The sequence below is a fragment of the Lichenostomus cassidix genome, chromosome 3 (genome assembly GCF_008360975.1).
Source record: "Lichenostomus cassidix isolate B80296 chromosome 3, HeHo_3.0, whole genome shotgun sequence".
Taxonomy (NCBI): domain Eukaryota; kingdom Metazoa; phylum Chordata; class Aves; order Passeriformes; family Meliphagidae; genus Lichenostomus; species Lichenostomus cassidix.
The window spans coordinates 61450198-61473258 of record NC_139483.1 but is presented as its reverse complement, the minus strand read 5'-3'; the positions used below and the strand labels follow the sequence as shown (position 1 = coordinate 61473258).

Sequence of the window (23061 nt, the reverse complement as noted above, 5' to 3'; positions counted from 1 at the left end):
ATGCGGGTTTTAGAGCACTTTAGAAAAATCAGCTGTGAAAACGCAAGCCTAGCTTAACTCTAGCTCCTGTGGAGATGTCCAAGTTTAGTAAAACTCCCTTTGTCTAACATGAGGAGATAAGAAACTTCTTTTACAGTACCATAAATTCCATATCCAACTGGATGCAAAAGAAGAGTGGTAGGGAATATTCAGGCTTCCAAACTTTTTAAGCAATGTAGTGGTGAAATACACAAGAATATGTCTGTGGCTGACATCCCTGACCGAGCCACTGCTAAGTGACCAAGACATTTCCAATTACTCTCTGTACCATTACATAACTTTCCTAAACTTCATCCCAGAAGCTGATTATGAATTAGAACAGGATGCTGTTCATACCCTCCATTATTTCGATCTTGAAATGGGCATGTATTTAACATAGAAATTAAGAAGTTGAAATACAGGCATGCACTCTCTGAAGCCTCCCAGTGACACTACAATGAAATGGACCTTAGAAAGACACACATCCCTAGCTGTAATTTTGAAATTTAATGTACAGTCTGAAAGCAATGTTTATTAATACTGTGAATACAGACAATCTCTACACGCAATAGTGTTTCTGTAGCAGTTTTGGCAATAGGTCACTAAACAAAACTAAGAGTTCACTTCAAGACAAAATACCATTAGGTAGAATGTTAATAGGATTTATGGCAAGTTAAGGCAGTATAATAGTCTTTTGTTTTTCCACTGGCCATCTGAGATTTTTTTCTGTTCTAGGAAACTTAAAAAAAACATTAAGTATTGTTCTCCTCTGAAATCAAATTGAAGAGCTCCCCAACTTTTCTAAATAATAACAGAAGTCTTAAAGACAAATTCATTATTTAATATGGCACATTATTGTCTTTGCTTTGTCATTTTTCCAAATCTCGGAAAAAATTCACGTTATCACCATTCCATTTTCTACTAATAAGTATTTATTCTAACAGACATCTTTATTTATATGCACGCCATTAACTTCTAAGATCACTCTTGTTAGCTCAATGCATTTTGAATTACCTATATAAAATAGAAAAGCTCCAATCAGAGACTATTAGAAAGGCCTAGTCAAGCACAGGTTTCAGGAGGTGCATATTCACTTGTGTTCTTGGCCTGAATAAGTCTGCTGTGGCTGGATATTCAGGCTTCCTTTTATTTTTCTTCTTTTTTTTTCACAATTTATTATGATCACTGGCTTGTTTGCTCTTCCAGGATGTGTTTCTTCCTCCAGCCCAAGACTTCATGAGCCATAATTTAGTGCAAACGATGTGTTCTCAGAAGAATTAAACTCTTTTGACAGGTAGGTATGCTCCAACAAACTTCCATTTTGCTAAAATATCCTTCACAATAGGCAAGCTAGATGGTAGCTCTTGTAACTCAGACCTAACTTGTGAGTCGTGGGTGGAGAGTCAGCACTATCCTGATTCTGACTTCTACAACAGACCTGTAATTTTTTGTTGGCATACACCACCAGGAAATTATTTAATTATCTCTAAAACCTCTCCCCAATGTCTCCAAAATAAATCTGGAGGATTTTTTTTTAAAGCAGATTTCCAAAGCAAAATGTCTACAGGGACCATTTCCAGTATGTTGTAATTTACTCATTACATTTTGGTCAGAAGTGTTCTCAAGGACAAATAATATGCTTGGATTTATTTGAGAAGAATAAAAAAGACACCTATTTTTACTCTGGGCATAAAAAGCATTTTACATAAGTTAATAGTACACTAAAGACTTATTACTTAATCTCTGAATATAATTTCAGCTTTCCTGTACAGTGGTGAATTCAAATTATTCTTAAAATCCTCATTCTCCTTCCAGCTGGCTTTTACAACAATTCCTTTCTCCTTAAACATAATTGGGATGTACAAGAACAGTCTAACAATCCATAGATTAGACTGTTCTAGATCACTGATAAAAAGACAAAGAATATCAGAGTCTGAATACATACCCTTTGGGAGTTCCTTCTTCTCAATTTTTTCTTGTTTCTCAGCTTTGTCTCTGTGCGTTGCTACAAATAATAAATAAATAAATAAATAAATAAACCCCAGCTCACAATAATCTGTAATCTAGTTGTATTATGCACACTTATTATCTCATGAAAGTGATCAAGGAAAAGCATTTGTAAACCCAAATAATGGATTTTAGCTCTGAGTCACAGGTACTTGATGATATATAGACTTTCTTAATGTCAATATTTAATTTCAAGTCCAAGAGATTTTTCTTGAATAAGACTTCAGATATTAGACTATATTTTGCTGAAAGAAGTGATTATTCAGCAACCTAAATCTAATCTGTCCTATCTCTTTTGGTCCCATTACACAAGCACCCTGACTCTAAGATTTCTTACAGAGGAAATTATTTTCAGCCCTTGACAGCACTGCTTTCTATTCTTAACAAAAAACCAGCCAGCATACTGCTTTCTATGCTATTTTTTCTTTATTTTTAGCTGTTACTTCCGTCACAGGATGGATTAACAAGAAAACATCTCTTTTAATCAGAGTGTAACCTCGGGAAGAGCAGCTGTTCAAAACACAACCGACTCCATGTCCTGGGAGAAGCAAACATGAGTCGCTACGGACCATATTGCCCACCCAGATCTCAGACCATGTTATAAAGTGGTTCAGTGATAATGATTTTATCCTTGTCAACTTGTACTGCTAAAGGATTAGCATTTTTCAGGGAAAAATTATTTTCTTTTCAGTACCCAGGTTTCTGGCAGCAAGTAAACAAAACTCTGATTAGAACACCCTGAGCTTTAAGAAGAGGCACATTATGCTTTTGTATTCATTCATTTCACCAGCTTTGTTGAGAATGTAATTTCACAAAAGTGCAAGCATCTTTATTTTGGCTGAGTATTTTCACACTGAAAAGCAGGTCTTAGTCATTAAGAAAAATCATTCAGAACATTCAGTAATTTCATTATGTCTTGTATGTGTTTGCATTATCCAAAATTCATTTTCAGTCATTACAAGTAAATTAGTTCAGATAACAAACAGCAGTACAGTGGAAAACGATTGAAGAGAGATTTTTTAAAAGCATTTAAGGAATGTGGACAGCAAATTTACACTAAAAAACCCAGGCTGTGAAGAATGCAGCAGCACCAGCAATGTATCATTGAATGAATTGTAGACTGCAACGCTTTCAAATACTTTAGGACATCTAGGAGCATACTAAGAAAAAAATCTCCAAACTGAGTATTTTTTGCAGAAATTGTAGCATCCTTTTACATGTTACATTTGTATTAGCAGATGCTGGCTCTATGCAAAACACTTTTGTCAGTTTTGGCTGGGCCAACAGCACAGTTTTGCAAACAATAGCTCTGCGATGGTCAATGTGAGTGAAACGTGAGCTTCTGCACATTCAGACAAAAGCTCTTGTAGCCGCTATGCCAGAAAATACAGCTGAGCTATGCAGAGCACACTGGTAATCAGAAAGCTTGTTTTTATCCACAGGACATCTTACTTGTGTAAGACAGACAATTGTGAGGTTTTAAAAATTTTTTGTATTTTTTCCATAGCATTCCCTTATTTCATGATTTGGGGGAAAAACACACAACAACAACAACAAAAAACAACCCACCACAAACAAACAAACAAACACACACAAAAACCCCCAATCAAATACCCAAAAGAAAACAAAACAAACAACCCCCTCGCCTCAGCAATAACATAAAATGAGCTTTGAACCACACTAACTGAATTGAATGTCAGCAGACTTGAAAGTGGACAGAAAAACCCAATTTGTTTCACATCCTCAAAATGATACAAAGGCCTAAAATGCAAAGAAATATTAACATTTGCGTGGACTACAGCTAAAAACATGGAGAAGGGAACAGTTGGCCCCTTCTTGAGAAATAAAAGTAACTCGATGTATCTGGGCAGGGAGCCTGGAACGTGGATAAGCAGAGACCAGGCTGGCATAAGCATAAGCTATTTTTCTCCTCCCAATTATAGGCTGAAGGTGATCTCTGGTTAGTTTCAGAGCCTTATCCTGGGTGTTGATATCCCATAGACGCAGAGGTTGCTAATCTCAGATTGTAATGTTTATCATTACCTCTTATGGATACTGTCAGAGCTATGGCTTCCCTTATTCGGGAAGGGCAGGTGCTGCCAAAAATTAAAGTGTTCATGTTTCAGGGCTGTGATCACTGGCCATTTTTGACTCTTCTATCACAAGACCAACAAAATCTACAGAAGCTTTTGATCTGACAAATTTAAATCTGATATTTCTTAGCATATTAATTCTCCCCTGAAAGGTTTTCATGTTCAACTTCATATGTAGTCCTGAAAGCTCTGTCATAGAAAACACATCCCTGTCTACAGATCTTTTCCACATTTTGTCATTTGGATATCTTTTTCTTTGTAAAGGGCTTAATACATGCCCTTTTTCAAGCCCAAAATGGTTTGAGCCCCTAAAGCATTAGGTTTTAGAATAAGCCGGGCTGGTGATACTGCCATATTTCTATGAAACAAATTAAAGTTGATTTGATTTCTTTTTTCATATTAAAACAAACAAACAAACAAAAATACCCCCAAAAAGCACAAGCATACAAAAATAATTTTTAAGGCTTCTTAGTCACACACTCTTCAGCTGAGAAATGCTGAAACTAAAACTGTTCATTCGACTTCAGTTCAACCATTTTATTAGCTTTATGACACACTTTGTAATTAAAAGATCACCTTTTTTCTTTTGTTACTTTTGCTACTAGGATGATGGTGTCATCCAGAAGAAAAATTATAACTAGACTTAAAAAACCCCTAGATTTATGAGAATTGTGGAAGCTAGAATTTTTCCACAAGTGAAAAGAAATTTTCTTGGACTTCCTTGAAAATACCAAAAAGTCATAAGCTCAGAATGAACTGTCATTAGCATTCGAAAAAAATATAACACCCCAACCTAATTTTCTCTAACCTAGATTTTGGAAATTGCTGAAACATTTTTACATGTCTTTGAATGAAAATTCAGCCTGAGGCAAAAAGATGAACATGGGAAATCTCATCCTCAGTGACTGGAGTGTGATAAATTTATAAATAACCTAAAATAGGAGCTTAAAATGGAAAATTTTAAGGTAATTTAACAATGTGTTCCAAACTTAATATTGCTACCTACTTCAAATAAAATTAAAAACAGGAAGCATAGCACATATATATGAGAGAATTTTCCATATTTCAATCATCATAATAAATTTTATTTGCATCAAACTGTAGAAGTAGTGAAGAGGGACGTGATTTAGTGTTTCTGCCATAAAGTTCTCCAACAAAGACATTCCACACCCCAAAACAGAAAGCGCAAAAAGAGATGTAGCAAGGCACTACTTCCACACCTAAGAGAAGTAAAAATAGTTTCCAGCTGAGTAAGTCTTAAGCCTGCTGCTTAGTATAAAGCCAGGTGATGAGTGCAGTAAGCATGAAGCAGAGATCGCTCGCTGCAGCTCACAGACTAAGTGCTTGTCCACAGAGCAGCACTCTCAGGAAAGTTAAGATAAATGAACTAATACAATGAAGTTAGAGTGCATTAGTCAGAGAGCATTAAATCTCTGTGTAGATGCTTTCATCCGGAAGTAAAATAACTTTAGATGGCTATAACTTAATTCTTCTTGAAGAAACACTGAAAAAAAAAAAAAGGGGGTTTGGCCTGGAGAGTGGCACAGGCTCCCACATCCAAATAAATAATTTAAGGAAACTACAGCTGTGTTGCCATCTGTACCATGTTCTCCAGTTTAGAGTTAACGCAGACACGTTTGTAGCTGTACCATGAGAAATGAGGCTAGGCAGCCCCTGTGTCAGAAAGATACCTTTTGATTTGCTAACTTGGTGGAATTATGTGGGCTTCTAGCATACTGTGGGTTTGTATGGTCTAGCTCTATTTATCTGTTTAGCTGTCTCAAATACTTTGTCTTCCAGCTACAGCAAATTAAGTTATGGGAACTTATAATATTTGTCCTTAAAATCTCATAATTGATCCATATGGAAAAATGCAATAAAATACAATAGCTTTATTAAGTGGTGTTTAATATTTGCATTATCAGTACAGCCCTAACAACAAGTTGATATGCTTGCTATGCATATTAAATGAAATAGTCTTGAAGGGCCTTGGACTCTATTTATCAAATCAGGCTGAATTCAAAGATACATTCTGAAAAAAACTGGAATAATTAATGTTAATTCAGAGGCACACAACTATCTGTTCTAAAATCACTGTGATTTAATATATGTCTGCAGGGGTAACCACCATTATACTGTTTTCTTCCATACCTCACTCCAGCAGCAATGTATTAGTGAAGTGATTTTGGGAAAAACCTCACAGTAAAGCAACTTTTCCTATTCCCTCTATATACCTGTTGTAATTAGAGCTATTTCCCAGAAATGCAGCACAATTCATTTCACTAGTAAGATTGGTTTTCCATAAAAATCAGAAACTATCATTGGATCTTGCATTAGACAGAACTTCTGTACTTACATATACTTTTATCTCGATATTTTTATTATTGTTCTTGCTTTTTGCCAACGTAATGTGGAGTTAACTCTTATTGGTAGTAATAGTAATAACAGTTATATCACCTATTTCTTAAATAGTTTTCAGCAGCAGCTTACAATCCTCCTGCAAAAGCTACAAAGCATCACAAAATGAGAGAATCTCAGCACAGCTGCCCCAAGCTGGGACAGCCCCACCCCTCAGCCTGTTCCAGGGGGACAACTGCTCCAATCCTGGCCATTACAGTGGCCCCACACTGAACCTGCCCCGGTTTATGGATGCCTTTCCTGAGCTGGGGGGCCCAGAACTGGTCACAATATGCAGATGTGATCTCAGGAGAGTTGGGTACAGGTGGGTAATCAATCCCTCATGCCTCTGCTGGCTGATCAAGCTCCTGCTCATACAGCCCAGGGTGCCACTGGCATTTGTGAAAGTATTAATGCCTCATATACCAAACTGGAAAGACCCTACTTTGTAGTGAATTTTTGCTTATGTGTACTCGTTATCGTGAAATAATTTAATTTCAGGGCTCTTAAGCATGACCAAAGACTTTGTGGAGTTATTTCTCAGAGTCATTCTTCTTTCCAGGATCAAATTGACTGCAATAATTGAAATAGACATTATTGCTAGTAGTTTATCAAAATATTTAATTAAAAGCAAATTTTAGGGCACCAGTTTTCCTGGCTCTCAATACAGTTTGAATCTTATAATTTCAACCACTTCCATCTGGGGTTTTTATTCATTATAACTATTCCTCATATTTCAGTTCAATCTTTCAAAAATGAGGCTTATGGATTGAACTCCCTTGAAAATTGTGGGACTTGGACTCAGAGGATTTGACTATTGAAAAAAATATAATTAAATTACTTTTGAAACTCTAGTATTCCCACATTTTTGGGCGGAGGACTGAAATGTTTTTTCCATTGTTTGCTGCTATTAAAAACATTCATTTTACCTCTGGATTTTTCCTATTAAAAGCAGTAAAAGACTGTATTTATACATACTTCCTGAGGGTACTTTAGAAGGTAACAGTAAAATTCCCTAAAGATTCATGCCTTTATCACACAGTAGTTTGAGGCCAGACAGAATGTTTTCTTGTAATTATTCCTCCTATGTACCAGTCATGCTTTCATTCATTTTTGGGACTAAACATGAAAACAAAATATAGAAAAAGAATATTTGTTTTGTGCTTCAGTAAGTGCTTGTATAACTAAAGACTGAGTTATCAGGCACATGAATAATGGGACTTAACTAATGACACCTGAACCATTTTTTTCCTGGCATCTTATAACTTTGTAATAATTTCTGCACTGTTAATGTTCTTCTGTGTAAAGAAATGCACTTCTGTATAGATGAAATGGTACACAAGAGGCTGTTTTGGTCAAGATTGCAATATCATTTGTGTTTTTAGATTACTTTACTTGAAAAGACCTTAACTGGGGTTCTTGGTAATGGGTCTGAGTTCATGATTCCCTAGCTAGCCCACTGGTGCCTTAAAAAATTCACTTTGATGCAACATGATTTATTAAGTCATTGGGAAACAATTCTAGGTAGTCCAGATGACCCTGATTAGCAGAAAACTGGAGGCATAAAATACTATAAAAACATTTTACAGAGGTACAAAATACTATAAAAAGACTCTAAGAATATATAAAGAAATGCATATAATTGTGTGAGGGAGGGTTTCTGGGTATATGCACTATTTTTAATAAGCTTCCTTCTTGCTTCCTCCTGCCATAATTGAGCAGAGCACCAATGCATCAGAGGGATGATCATCAAGTTTTATTTGGCCTAGCCTCTGTGGAGGAGCTTTGTTAGGCAAAAAACCCATAGATATCCCAGGAAACATCTTCATTTATATGACCTCTGAAAACCAGTCCAAACCAGTTCCTCTGTGGATTTTTGGAAAGTGCCAGTTATAAGAGATTAAACAGTCTGAAAAAGAGCAGGTTGTTAAAATGGAAGTTTTTGTTATCTCTGATACACACCTGTCTCACTCTTAACTATGACTTCCTAACTTGGATGGCACCCACTGGCCTATAAATTTGTTTTCTTCCTTGCCCAACATAGTTCATGCCTTTTGCACCAGAGGAAGTTCATCAACACTCAACTTTCTTGCACCTTTGCTAGAAAAAAGATTTCTGGAAAAGTTTGGGCAGGAGAATCTTATTATGGATGTGCATTTTCAATCTAGCCACACAAGCATAAAATTACTTTTTTTTTTTTTTTGCTAATGCTAAGGTATACATGAATTTTTGATCGTTTGCAATGTGTGCCAACAGATCTTTAAATACTTCTATGATACAACAACAGTAACATACTTAGTTGATAAAGACACTGTATATTACACATATTTATGTAGGCAAACAGTTGAAAAAATAGTTACCCTTTGCTGGTGCTCGTTTTTCAGGTCTCTCAGTTTTCTGCTTTTGAATTTCTGAAAAAAATGTAAAGCAGATTTATCAATATTAAAATAATTTTCACACACAAAAATATCAGATGCATTTTCATAATAAAAAAAAAAGTTGAAAATGCTTAAAATATTATGGCAGAGCCATGGCTTTATCACCTGCATATTCAGAGTTATATACAATATTATGTATATACAATTTTATGTCTATACACAGATGATATATATGGATAAAAATCACAACATTTAGTGTCTTTAATAATTATTCTGTTTTTGATTGAGCCATACAGCTACTTTTAAAGGCAGAAATAGGTTTTGCTGATCTGTAATAGCTGTACAGTAAGATATGTTGGTCATGAATCAGAAAAAACATGTTTTTAATAAACATTTTTTCTATGGATCTTGAGTTGTTTACCAAGATTTGTACTTTATGTTTCCAAAATTAGCTTTGGAAAGGAAAAATGTTCTTTTTATTACATTTTCTAAAATTTTTAGTGCTCATGTACAGAATTGGTATCTCCAACACACAATAAAAGGTGGACTCAATGCAATATGCAAACCACAGAGATAGAAGTTCCCTGATTGCTGTCTCAGAGAATGACTCATTTTGATCATGCTGTATAACAAAAACTGAGAACTGCCTTCCTGGAGGAGGAAGGGGTACAGTATTTATCTGCCCTTGTTATACCATTCCTTTTGAACAAAATTTTTCAGCTGTAATATTGACATTAAATTACTGCTATATATCTCTATGTAACTCTTTTTTCTATTGTCCTTATGTCAAAACCAGGATAATACTGAAAATGCAAAATGTTGAATTTTTGTAAAAGGAAGGCAGAATTAATTCAAGCTTACATAGCCCTCTTTGCATACAGCTGTAGAAATTTAAAGGTCATTTATTATAGCTGTGAAATAAAGTCATTAACACCATAAAGAGTGCCCAGTTTATCATATTGTGCATATATTTCCTGCAGTAAGAAACCAGTCTAAAATACTGGATCAAATTTGTTTTTGACAAAAGCAAATGCAAATCTCACTAGATTCTGTGGGAGATGCCTCCTTTTACTTCAGTGTTACCTTTAGTCTGCAGGGTCTAAATAACAAGAACACTGACCCCAAAATTAATCCAACAGTGAAAAAGTTATGCGTATTGCACCTCAACTCTAAGAAGCTGCTCCAATGCCTGTTGAAAACAACTGAAATCTTTCATTTACAACCTTAGTCATTTTCTCAGGTTGTAACAGGACACACATTGCCAAAGAAAATAGAAAATGGAATCTTTCCTCCCCAAATCATTATATAAGTCCTTGAGAATAATGTAGAATGTTTTTATTAAATAGTATTTGATCTCTGAAATAATTATTGTTCGTGGTTTGCCAAAAACAACTATTCTGTGGCATCAACCTATGCTGCCTTAGATAGAGAGAATATTATTTCACTGAGATAAAGAGTAACAAAGGGTAAAATGCATATCACTGTTAGCCACTAATGTATGGAAATATAACTAAGCTAATTATATGATGTCATTAAGCTAAAAGGAGTTTTAATTCAGTTTTCATCTTGCTTTTTTCAGCCTGAGTGTGTAGTTCGTTTATTGTTATATAAACCTCAGAGACTGAGAACAGGAAGAAATATACTGTACTGATTTACTGTATTTCATCTGAGCCAAGATTATTTTTCTTTCAAATATGTAAGGATATTTTTTTTTTCTATCGACTGAGAGAATCTTGTTGCTGGATTTTCAGACTTTTTCCACTTGTTCCGTTTAAATGGATGCATGGACTAGTTTAGGTAGCACAAGGGGTAGGAATGGTGCAAGACAGGAACAGATGGAGGGCTGCTCCCTAATTCTGGGCACATCTGAGCAGCTCTCCATGCCACTGTTCCAAGCTGCCTCCAAACACTGACTCAGGGGACTTAAAGAAAGCTGAGTCACTTCCTCTGCATTGCAACATACAGTGGAGACATATCTCCAATTGAAGAGGTCACCCTACATACAGAGATGAATATGAATAAATCAGATTCTTCAGGCAGAGTCATTTACACAGATACATATCCCTTGCTTGCTCTAAAATGACTCAGCTCTGCTGCATTTCTACCATCTATTAAGTGTCTCACTACAGAAAAAAGGTTTATTTTTCTTGAAAAAAATTAGTATAAGAATAAACCTTCATAAAAAAATACCACAAAACAAGCAAAACCAAACAAATAAAAAGGCATTAAATTACTGTTGATTTAGGGAGCTTATTGGTAGTTTGATGGCAAAATATGTATGAAGCAATGACTCTAGAGCTGGTTATCTAAATCTGGCTCACATTGTATCAGCAGTGAAGCTTGATTCACACAAATATTCCAGTCAAATGCACTTTCTAGCGCACTTTCTAGAAAGATACTTTCTAGACAGCCATGCTGAGAATTTCATCTAACTTTCTGTTACAATTAGGATACCACACATCGTAAAGAAATATACACAAATTCTTAGAAGTGAAGTACATCTTCACAACACACAAGTGTGTGCATATATGCTTTTATATAGTGCAAAGTGTCCCTTCATTAAGGTGTCTTCACAAACTCCCCATTACAGTCTGAACCTTCATAAAAAATTGCAGCCTGGAACACATCAATTCTGATTACAACCCAAATTTTCCCAGTACAAATAAATCTACTCTCAGTATAAACTAATCTGCATTAATTTGCAAAACAGAAAATAGTAACTATTTGCTAACTTCAAAGTATTTAAAATCAGGAAATATGTTAGATTATTGGAGTTTTTTTGTTGTTGCTTTCTGAGAGTTCTGATACTCTCTGCTTCATCTTTTATGACAAATAGCTTTAATTTTCTGGTAATCACATCATATCTTATTGGTGAGTTGACAAAGTGGTTGTAATATCACAGAACACTAACGTGGCCAGTTTAAAGCATGTAATTTAGCTCTATCAGTGTGACACATTGTTAATAAATCCTAAATATTACTAATTCATGTTTAGAAAAATGACAGAATCAAGCAGCAGCAAGGATAATCTTTGTCACCACAGCAACCATCCAGATTCTTTATGAGATGACAGCACGGTTTATTAAATTATTTGAAGGGAGTATGTATTTTAAAAGCTGTATTTCATCGTTTATTTTCTTAAATTATTGGGCAGACACGAAAAATTATTTTTCCCCTTGTGTCGCTTGGGTTTTGAATAGATAAGCATTTCCTTAAATAAGGATACTTCTTGATGCTGATTTCTCTAGACCTCAGGTCTTGTGCAGATGTACAGAATGTGCAGAGAGACAATTTTAAATAACAGGAGGGGACTCTAGGAGTCAACCATTTCAAGATGCTGGAAGGAGACACACTCAATTATATTGCTGGCAAGCTGATATATTTATGTTCTGTTGACCCAAAGCAGACCCTCACAGCCAGCTGAGGATCAGTATTGCAGGCAGCCTTACTGAAAATCCCTGCTGAACAACAGAGCCTGGGCAGCAACTTCCCTCACCCTGCTAATTTTCATTAACAGCCATTGACAGTGTCTAACGAGAGCACAGCACTGTCTGTGCACTCCAGCTCTAGGAAGATCAGGATGGGAGAAAATAATTGCAGTCCCTTGGATGTGTGTGAACTACTGGGTCAGCAACGTGCAGGTTTACATCAATGTGAGTGAAGAGCACAGCCTGTCATGCTAGGGAATGAGGAGATTCTCCTGGTTCCTGGTTCCCTTCTTTGTCTGCCTTTCTGTTTCTGATTTTGATTTTTTGTTACGTCCTTTTTTATAACAAAGTAACATGGATAGCATTCTTCTCAGCTATTTTAATTTTGTTGTGTTATGATAGCATCTATGAGCCTTAGCCTACATGAATTACTTTAGGTACCACATGGAGTCATAACACAATATAAATATCCCATCTCTGTAACACAGGAGTCCAAACTTTGAGGAATGCATTTCTTCTCTTACTGGGAAAGCACAGCCTTGCATCTTGATTTTTTAGAGGATAAAATGGTGAGTAGAATTCTGGCATTGTTAAAACAGCTCCTACACCTCACCCTCTGCTGAGTTTCCATCTTACAGACAAAATATACCTTTAAAAACCCCCCCAAAACTGTATTTGAAATGTTGATGATATGAGAGAGATAGTGAGGGGGGAAAAAAGGGTCCCTATTTGAAACACAAGAATGCTTTACCCAAGGTAACTCCGAAAGTCGGCGAAAGAACTGGGAATTGACCTCTGAACCTGACATTAAACATTACCCTCCATGCTTAAAGCCATCCTGTTTCCAATTAAATACTTCAGTGAAGATAGAATGTAGTGTTAATATATCTGGTGTTTTAAAGGTATAATTAAGCAGACTGAGTTTTTCATGTAACAAGAATAGATTTTTTTCCTAACAAATTTTACCGGTTGGTCACCTTTTTCATAATCTGTTACAGATAACACAGCAACATATACCTTCAGTGCTTTGACATTCTTTCTCTTACAAATATCTAAGTGTGAAAAGGAAAATGAGCAAAATTCAGAGTCCTGGTGAGCCAGAGGTTAATCATTTGCTTTTGAGCAGTTAAAACACTTACAGCTGTTGCCAGCAATTTAATGTGGCTACATCCTTGCTAGTTTATCAAGACTAATTGGTAGCAGGCACCTGATTATCCTAAAGAGTTTGTGGAAATAGATACTGAGGGCAACGCAATAGTGAGTGGTGTTAAGAGCTTTAGAAGATGAGAGAGATGTCATTTCTAATGTGTTTTAAGATGCTGTCTGTGTGAAGAATTGTAGTCAACTCTCTTGCTATTGGTATCCTCAGGAGAAATTTGCAATTGTGCAGCTGATGTCTATTTTTAATCTAGATAGTACCAGCTGGTGAGGGTGACAGTTATCCTTGTGGGGCTAAGAAGAGAAGAAAGGAAGCTGTGCATTAGAGAAACTTCTATCTAACTACTAATACATCATGTAGTTGTACTCTACTGGCAAAAAACCCCATAGCAAAACAAAAAAACCAGGAAAAAAAGCACAGGGACCAAAAAAAACCAAACAAAACCCAACCAAACAACAACAACAACAACAAAAAGCAGGAAATATTTATTTGGGGAATTAAATTGGTGTATTGTGCCCATATCCAGGAACCAAATTCAGTGCTGGAAAGTCTGAGTGACTTATGACTTATTCAGGTGACTTCTCTACCAGCAGCACACTCTTATCCCCAGTGTTTTCTTAGAATTCCCAGAACAGTGTCCCTGTTCTGGGAATTCATAGCAACTTCAGGCTGGGATACATAATAATAATTTTTCCTGAAGTCATGTGTTGTAAGATCTTTCTTGAAAATGCAACGGGGACAAATTGCGCTTATCGATGAAAATGCTGAACAGTTTGTGTGCTCATCTACTACATGAAAAACCAGGCCACAGCACCTGTCAAACAGGATTTCAGAATTGTTTATCCACCTCTTTGGAAATTACAACTACAATTTAGAGCAAGAATAAAGATTTCTTCTTTATTTTCTTTTTTTTTTCTTTCATACTTTGCAGAATTATACAGTGTCTCTTTCATTTAATATATGAGAACACTGTTTACAGGGTTCACAGAAGACCATTTCTCATTCTTCTTGGTGCAAACCCTCTGCTTTAGTGAATATTTACCCAAACCAATATGTTCTGTGAGCAATGCTGTGAAGTGACATTGACTGGTCCTAAAGCTTTTCAGCAAAGCTCAGCTACTTTACCTTATTTGCTTTTTGCCTATGATTGGTGCTTTGTTTGACATCACAAAATAGCTATCAGAGATATGGAGAACATGACCCTCAAATATTTCTGGACAATGTACTTCGAGTAACATACAGAAAACAAGTAAGCCTTAAGTTCCCCAAGAAGATGGGGATTTAACATCACCTTCCAGATATACATTAAGCCTTCTTTATAAAATAAAGGAAAAGATAAATAGAATAGAATACAGTTCAACAGATATTAAATTATTTCAAAAGTATTGCCGTTTCACTGATCTATGAGGCAAATTGACTGTAGAGGACCTGCTGAAAACTTCATCCTTGTGCTGAGTAGGGCTTTGATTCCCAAGTGTGATAATATTTTTATAAGCCACTGTTTCATGATCTCCAACTTTCTATACTGAACATATTCTCTCCTCTCTTTCTCTATGCTAAAGAAAATTAAATATGTACATAGTTTTCTATATTGCTGTGTCTGAAACTGTAGTCTTTCTGCTACAGAATAAAATAGTTTTAGCAATTAATTGTGAGTAGAAGTGTTTCATTATATTACTATGTACTTATAGAAACAGTTTCATTATGAAATCACAGATTAGCATCATCGACCTTTCCCTCCATTTTTATATATTTGGGAATTTTCATGTATCTACCAAGGCTGCTTGAAAAGCTAATCCCACAAGCTTTTAATTTTCCAGGTCAGGCATTTTCTCTGTCTCAAGCACAGCAGCCTGCAGCCAGTGGGGATCTGCTTTTGTCTCAGAATGAGAACCTCCCCAGTGTTCCACTGTTGGGGCACAGATTAAGATTTCCATGAAGATTGCATAGATAGCTTCACTTAAGGTTTTCCCTGATTTAAGATGATAACTTAAACAGCTGCAGAACTCCCTTTTGCTATACTTCTGTCCAGGGTCCCTACTACCCTTGTGTCCCAAAGTTCTCTCACTCTCTCTCTTTTAAAATATAGTTGGTAAGTTTGGATTAAAAAGTTTCAATTCAAGTTGAAACCAAATCACTATTCTACAGTAGGCAAAATAACTGTAATTGAACATTCCTATTCCCTGGTGGTATATTGTTTTTTTTCATCTGGGTAATATGGAAAATATTTTTTTTTCTGTTATAAAACGCTATTTTATGGTGGATATGGTATTGCTGTATTGATCAGTGTAAGTAAAACCAGACGAAACTGTTAAAAAAACATTAATAACAGAAATGGATGCCACAGAAATAGATGCCACAAAAATGAAAAATGCAAAAAATACATATCTGGAAAAGCAGTTTAACATCTGAGAATTGAACCAATCAATGATTTCCATCTTTTAACACAGGGTGTACTTTACACAAAGATATGCAAAATGCTTTATAGTAAAGTGTAGCCTAGGGAGGCAGTGAAAGCCTTTTAGTGAGATCTTTAATAGCAACTCATATACAGAAAAGTGAACATTACCCTACAACACCATAAAAGAAACTGAATTGAGAAGGCATTATCAGTACAAATAGGTATATACTTTAGGGATAAATTAAACTGCATAATTATTTTTTAAGACACGTATATGACAACTACTCTAGTAACAGTTTTCAGGCTGTGTTATTTTCTCTAGTTCATTTCCAAACTGTCTGTAGCCTTGTGTCACAAGAAGTTGTAGACAGATTGCAACCATGCAAAAACTGTGTCTCCTCACAGGGAAAAATACTTGGAGTATGCAGAATTCCCTTTGGAAATCATCACTATACTTTTAACAGTTCTGATATACTTCCTGAGGCACTGGTGACTCCAGGGAAGAAATAAGGACTTCCATCCCATCCACTTAGTGAGCTGGATTTTTGGTCTGATCATACACCCTTAGATACTTAAATAGATGAAAACAATCTGACACACATGATAAACTGTAGGACTAATGACTTAAATATTTTCATGTTTTTCCCTACCCTGCTTGGATATTAAACCAGTTCATTTTGGATTTATCCAGCCTATCCTATCAAAACTACTTTCTAATTCAAATTAACAAATCCCCTACAAGTCTTCCTTAAGCAGGTTGTCCCTTCCTCTCCCCTTTCCCAAGCAAAGTTGTTGTATATGTTTGCTTGATCACTCTTAAAACGTGATGCAGGAAATTGCCTGGTTTGAGAACCTTTCCTTTTGGAAACACTTTATCTGTTAGCACAGATCAATACCCACATCTGAAGAAACCAATAGATTGTGCTGAATAAATTCTGACTGGACTAACCTTGGGGTGGAGAAAGGGTAAATAGGAATGGGTGTGTGGAGTCAGATCTGGGGGAATTGCACCTTGGCCAGAGCTGCCGAGGGTGAGTCAGGGTAACTGACCATACCCTTAGAAGTTGACATGTCTTTTAAAACCATGATGTGTCTTCAGCGTATTAATAACCAGCCTAATACTCTGGCAATGGTACTCTCATTTGAGCTGAAGACAGATGGATAAGGTGCTTTGCCAGAAAGCTTATTTGTATTTTACAAAATTCCTTGTGACCTTTAGCAGAAATTTCTATTCTGTGTTGGCTTCTTTTTGTAATCTATGACTTTTTAAATTAAATTTTCCTAGGAAAAAGCTAAAAAAAAAAAAATTCTCGTATATAGTCTAATTCACAGAAAATCCATCTCTGCCTAAAGGAAATATTTCTTTTGATTGTTAGATAAGAATAATCTTATGCCAATAATAAAAGTTTTTGATAATATAGAGATGGATAATAGTTCCATGATGGTGCTTTATTTCTTACTCTGCTTTTTAAGTGAATTGTATTTTTTGAAATTAAAATTACTTTCAGCTTAATAATGACCTTTTTAGGCAGGTTGTAAATGCTGAAGTGTCTGCACTTCCTTATTATTTATAGTTCTTTATTTCCGATTTTGTGGCTTCTCAGCTCTTTTCCAAACTCACAACTGAGGCCAGTAGTGTCCGCAAAAAAAACAATAAACAAGCAAATAAGCCCACTTTCTTTTTTGTAGCAATAATTTCTAGTGATAACATACAGCCATACGGCTGTCAAATAATTGAATGTGTCTCTGAAGATGAATCTATCCCTGAAAAAATGAGCAAGATTATCAGTCATAACTACTGTAGAAAGGAATGAAACCAAAAGCAAATTAAGCCTGAAAGAAAGAATTAAACTTCTCTATATCTTGTATAAAAATGCCCTATAGTTTTTTTATGTTGAGAATATGCATTGTTAAAGATTGCAAAGTCCCCTCCAGAATAATTCACTATGTCCACTGAAGAATACTACTTTTCCAGACAATATTACATGTTCATTCTTTTCCAATTATTGAAGATAAATATTAGTGATAAGACTTGGACTGGCAAAAATAATTGCAATAAAAAAAGGTGCTTGAGAGATATTTTCACATCTTCTAAAGCATTCTGAAACTGATATTAATCCCATTGCCTGTGGAAGCCCATTGTCATTACTTGTACTTCTATTATCTTTGCTTTTAATTTACATCTCTAAGAAAGTGATCTTTGCTTTCTTTGGGATCATAATTATGATTAGACTTTCCTTCTTTCAGGGCTAGACAATGTCCTTGACATTCCCCTTGAATTTTTTTAACATGCAGTTGTATTGTGATACCAGCAATCTTATTTTTTTAGTTACTATATTCAATTATAAAGAAAGTTTTGCGCAAATATTTTAACATTCATAAAAGCTGCTAGTCAGCAAAGCAAAAGAGTGATGGCTTGTCCATTCACTAAAAATAGACATGGAGATTTTTCAAAAATTCTCATTCTATTAATGAATGCCACAATAACTTTGGGTTAGATCCAATACAAGTGCTTCAATATCAGGCACAGCAACCATAGTGCATATTTCTAGAGTGAAATTTAAGAGAGGTTTTCTGTAAAAATGGGGAAAATGTCAATCTGTTCATTTTCTGGAGACATCAGTAGTGTATGGCACAATCTCACAGGATGTTTTTTTCCTTGTTTAGAATGTTCATATGCCAATGTCACCTAAACAAATATTGTTCACAAAGCTATAGATAAAATTGCTGCTTAGAGTGGAAGGGACTTGGATGCAGAAATGGTCTTTTATTTGTAGAGAGAGAACTATCCATATTCAAAAAATTTGGTTCTGATTTCATGAGTCTATCGTTTTGACACCCAGAAATCTCCAGATCTATTTCTGTAGATGGCTCTCTTTTGGGTCCAGTCCTAACAGCAGCAACATGGAAAAAAAAAAAACAAACAACCCACAAATGCATTTCTTGTTTTGTTTTGTCATTTTTTGGAAAGCTTTTCTTCTGGAAGTCTTTTTTATGGACCATAGAAATGACAGCACATATTAGCTAGGAAAAGCTATTTGGAGAGATCTGCACCTCGTGCTCAGGGGAACAGGTTGTGATGTTTTTAAGAGTGCTACCTGCAGGAGCTCACCTGAGCCCTTGGCTCACCTCCCAGGGCTTTGCCTTCTGTGCTCACAAGCTTTAGCGCTGGGAGAGAATGTCACTGTGCCTAAGCAGAAAAGCTGTTCACTAGACTGTATCACAGAGCTCTCAGGAAACTTCTGTTTAGGCTTAGACCCTGGAAATTCTGCTCTTTGGTGCTTATACAATTTCAAGAGAAGTCTGCAGAGAGACAGGAGCAGCTCTGAGGGGCTGAGAGATGCCTGTCACCGAGAAGACGTGCAGTACTCTGCACTGGCATTTCCAAGTGACTGATGGCTTCAGGCCACATATGCTGTATTTCTGTAGCCCAGCAAAAGAGGTGACAAAATCAAGTATAAACAAGGCCAGATCCTGGCAGCCAGGATGAAATGGAGACCTCCAGACACCTGGAGATGGTAAGTTATTTGAGGATGTTGCCATGTGAAAGCTCAAGGCAGTACTCAGAAAGGGATACAATCTTTAGCAGTCCCAGTCAAGGAACAGCATTTTGCAGGGAGACAAGGATGAGAATGTTTATCCTTTAATGGACAGAGGAAGAATCGTGAACACATATCCAGGAAGTGGAAAATCCCGCTCAAAACTTCTTTTACTGTTCAGGCAGATGAAGCATGTTTGAATTTGGGCCTTTTCTCCTGTGTGTGGCTGCATTATCCTCTAAGACACCAGATCTAGAGAAATCACTAGCTCTTTGTCCATTTCCTTCATACCAAATATAGAAGACTTTCTCAGGATTAATCTCTGTAAAATTAAAAATTAATCTTTCTCTATGGGAAAAGAGACAGGGTGATGATGAAGGTTTTACAGTTCTTACAGATGAAGTAGAGATGGAATCTTTTCCTACACTAGTTGTAAGTTTTCCAAACATGAGGAGTCATCCATAGAAAGATGATTGGTCCTGGTCTTGAAGCTTATTAATTTCTTGGATTCCAGATTGAGACTGACAAAAATGTTTCATTAAACAGCAGCCTGATCCAGTTCCAATTAACTTCAGACAAAACTGGATCGTAATCTCAGAAGCAACTGGGGTGATAGATCCTTCAATATGGGCATTTACCTCTTGAGAATTTCATGGATATCAAATTCAGATCACACAGGGCTAGTTACACATCCTACTATTCTCAAGCTTTGCTCCATATGGAGCAAAAACACTCTGGTTTTGAGAAGCTTTGCGTTTTATCACCAGTAACTCCAGTCTCCTAATACATTTGCATTTTGATTTAATAGAAGTTGAACTTATGTTTTATGTTTCAGCATAAGAATTTCAATATATATAAAGATTATAAAACAAATCCTATTTCCTTCACTTGTCTGCTTTAAAAATTCAACAATAACTAAGTAATTTTTTCAGAAGATTAGGAAGCACTCCTTATTTTGGGGTGTTGTGTTGGCTCAAGGTAAAATGCTTGACAGTACCTCATCATTATTTCTCACTAAATATACTTTCCATATTATTATTTATGAATTTATTTCCATCCAGACATATATATAACTCCTTGGCATTAATAGGAGTCCCACAAACACGACAAGGATATAAATAAGATTTCTGTAATTCTACTTTTTTAGGAAAATTTTTCGGATTTTCTCAGTAACAACGAAATAGTAGAGAATTCTCACAGAACAGCAAACAGCTCAGTAAGTATTATTACTTGAGTTGTGCATTTAATGAGTTTGTTAGAGCACAACTAACAAGTTATTATACTGCCATGTAACTATTGGCAGAATTTATATTACAGACACACCAGTCAATTTTTAAAATGGTTACCAAATGTTTTCCCTCTACAGTTAAGCAACTGACCAACCTTTTTTCAGGGAAGGCTCCACTTCACCTAAACCAAGAGAAAAAAACAATATCAGAGAAAATATATAATTAAAAAAACACCAAAAAAACAACACTGTTTTTCATGTTTACTCATTTTAATTTAAAAAAATACTTTTTCTTCTTTATATGCAAATGACAAGCATCTATTCTGAGATTTTGGATTTTTCATAGAGAATCTGCCTTGCCCAGAGTTTAGGGTAGATAAATTCAAGGTGCAGTAGTAACTAAGGAAACATTTGAATCTCTATTTGTGCTTCTGAATATTTACTTGTGACTACAATTTATAATTTGCTTTACTTTATGCATGTTTCCACATTTAAGGAAAGGCCCACTAGTTCTAATTCCAAATGATAAAATATATATGAAGTTTAGCAAGATCATAAATCTAGCAATACTTCCAGTGAAATCCAGTGCAAAAAATAATCCATTTCAGTGTAACTATAAGCACATGATTGCTGCAATGTTATTCCAGCTCTATGTAGGACACAGAATTTGAAGGAGAGAGCCTGAATGACTGTGGCTAGTGTGCAACCTGAGCTGCACTGACCACAGAACAGATGGGCAGGATGCTCACATGCACTTAATTTTTATGATATAGTGCAGTAAAGGTACCTTACTGCCTATTCACACTCCTGGTTAATATTGATTACATTCCACTTGGGCCAAACACAGCTAGAACTAAGGTTTCCAAACCTAGTGAACATCAGAACTCAAATTTTTGTCTGTCAGGTATTTTATGACTTTTCCTACTGCGATTAACACTTACAAACTCAAGTGTTTGAAAGTTTGCACATGCTTTGGGAGCTATGAAATGTTAAAAATGCACACAGATCAAATTTTACCAAGCTCTGTATATTTCTTCTTTTCTGTTTGCCAACTTTATGAGAGACTGGCTTTCTGCTAGCTGTAAATCATATCTCAGAATAGGATGCCCAAATCATACACTCATATGTAGCAGCCTATCTATTAGCATTCAGATATATGGCACTAATATAAATAGCTCATGCACATATTTAAAAGGTAAACATTTGATAATATCTCAAGTTTATGAACAAATGGGTAAAAATCAGTTTCATTACATGTCACTTTTTAATTACATTCTGGTGTAGCCAAATAGAATACAAAATAAAATACTGTGAAATGAAGATGCCACTCCTGCACTCATTGCTTGTCAAAATGACCAATATGATGTGACATGATGATCCACTACTGACTGTGAGCAGTCTCTGCTTATACTGGGCAACTAGGTTTTATTTTTTGTTTTGGTTTGATTTTTTATGAACAGAAGGAGAGTAATTTCCAAAATCAAAATATTAGCAATTTACTTTCATTTATCAGATGATGTCAGATGAAGAATTTTACCATAATCGCCGAACCATAATTTCTAGTAAAATGAATTATTTGCAATATGCCATCCAAAATCCTGTTAGATCAGGAATCTCGTTGAAATGCTATTTTTTGTTTGTTTGTTTTAATATGTTGCCTTGTCATCAATACGTCAAATAAAGAACAGTTCTAAGTTTCTTGATGTATCTTGTATATTTTACGGGTTTCTTTAGATTCTTGCTGATTGAAAGAAAATAGCTATTGCCATTCTCTGAAGCAATATCCTGATGCATATTTTGGTTGTGGCTTTGAAGTCTTACATAAATTAGTGTTCTTTACTTCAAGATGTACCAGTGGTAATATTTAATTCTGACAGCTTTTCTGTAATAGTACATGAAACATGAGATGAAAGCTAACAAAGAGACCAATTTACTGATTGAAATAGCCAGTGGATGCTTTATTAACAACAATGTTCACTTTTCATTTTGTTTGACCTTCTTGTCTGTGAGGTTAAAAGCTGAGTAAGCCAACCTAATGCATGTAAAACAGCAGTTAGAGCAGTTACAGAAGCCTTGGCATTACAAATACCTTCATCACTGTCATCATCATCACTCCATACGATGTCAGACAGTAAAGAAAAAAAGCCATAAATCCAATCAGAGGACTCTTCCAGTGTCTCATGAATGATTCTCAGTGGTTCTGTGCTGAGCTTGTGAACAGATCTTCCTGAGTGTAGAGTTTAAAACAAAAGCGGTTTGAAAAAAACGCCAAAACAAACAACTCCTTCAGTAATAGAAGTTAATCTTCGTTTCATACAGGATTAATTATACTACCTCTTTTAGCAGAAACAAGTATTGTGTATGTTAATTTTTATTATTCACGGATTTTAGGACAGCTCTCCTTCCTGTGCAAG

At 35.6% G+C, this 23061-nt stretch overlaps 1 protein-coding gene across 14 annotated transcripts in view; it reads right to left on the bottom strand.

Moving 5' to 3' along the window:
* The window catches only part of TRDN (triadin), a 228633-nt gene that overhangs the window by 155183 nt on the left and 50389 nt on the right, over positions 1-23061 (bottom strand). For all 14 annotated transcript variants that reach the window (XM_085056055.1, XM_085056050.1, XM_085056056.1 and 11 more), the window contains 4 exons: positions 22737-22874; positions 20803-20829; positions 8876-8926; positions 1964-2023 (listed from right to left, as the gene is read on the bottom strand). In XM_085056055.1, the coding sequence (XP_084912181.1) occupies positions 1964-2023; positions 8876-8926; positions 20803-20829; positions 22737-22874 (276 nt within the window). The remainder of the gene's footprint in view (positions 1-1963; positions 2024-8875; positions 8927-20802; positions 20830-22736; positions 22875-23061) is intronic.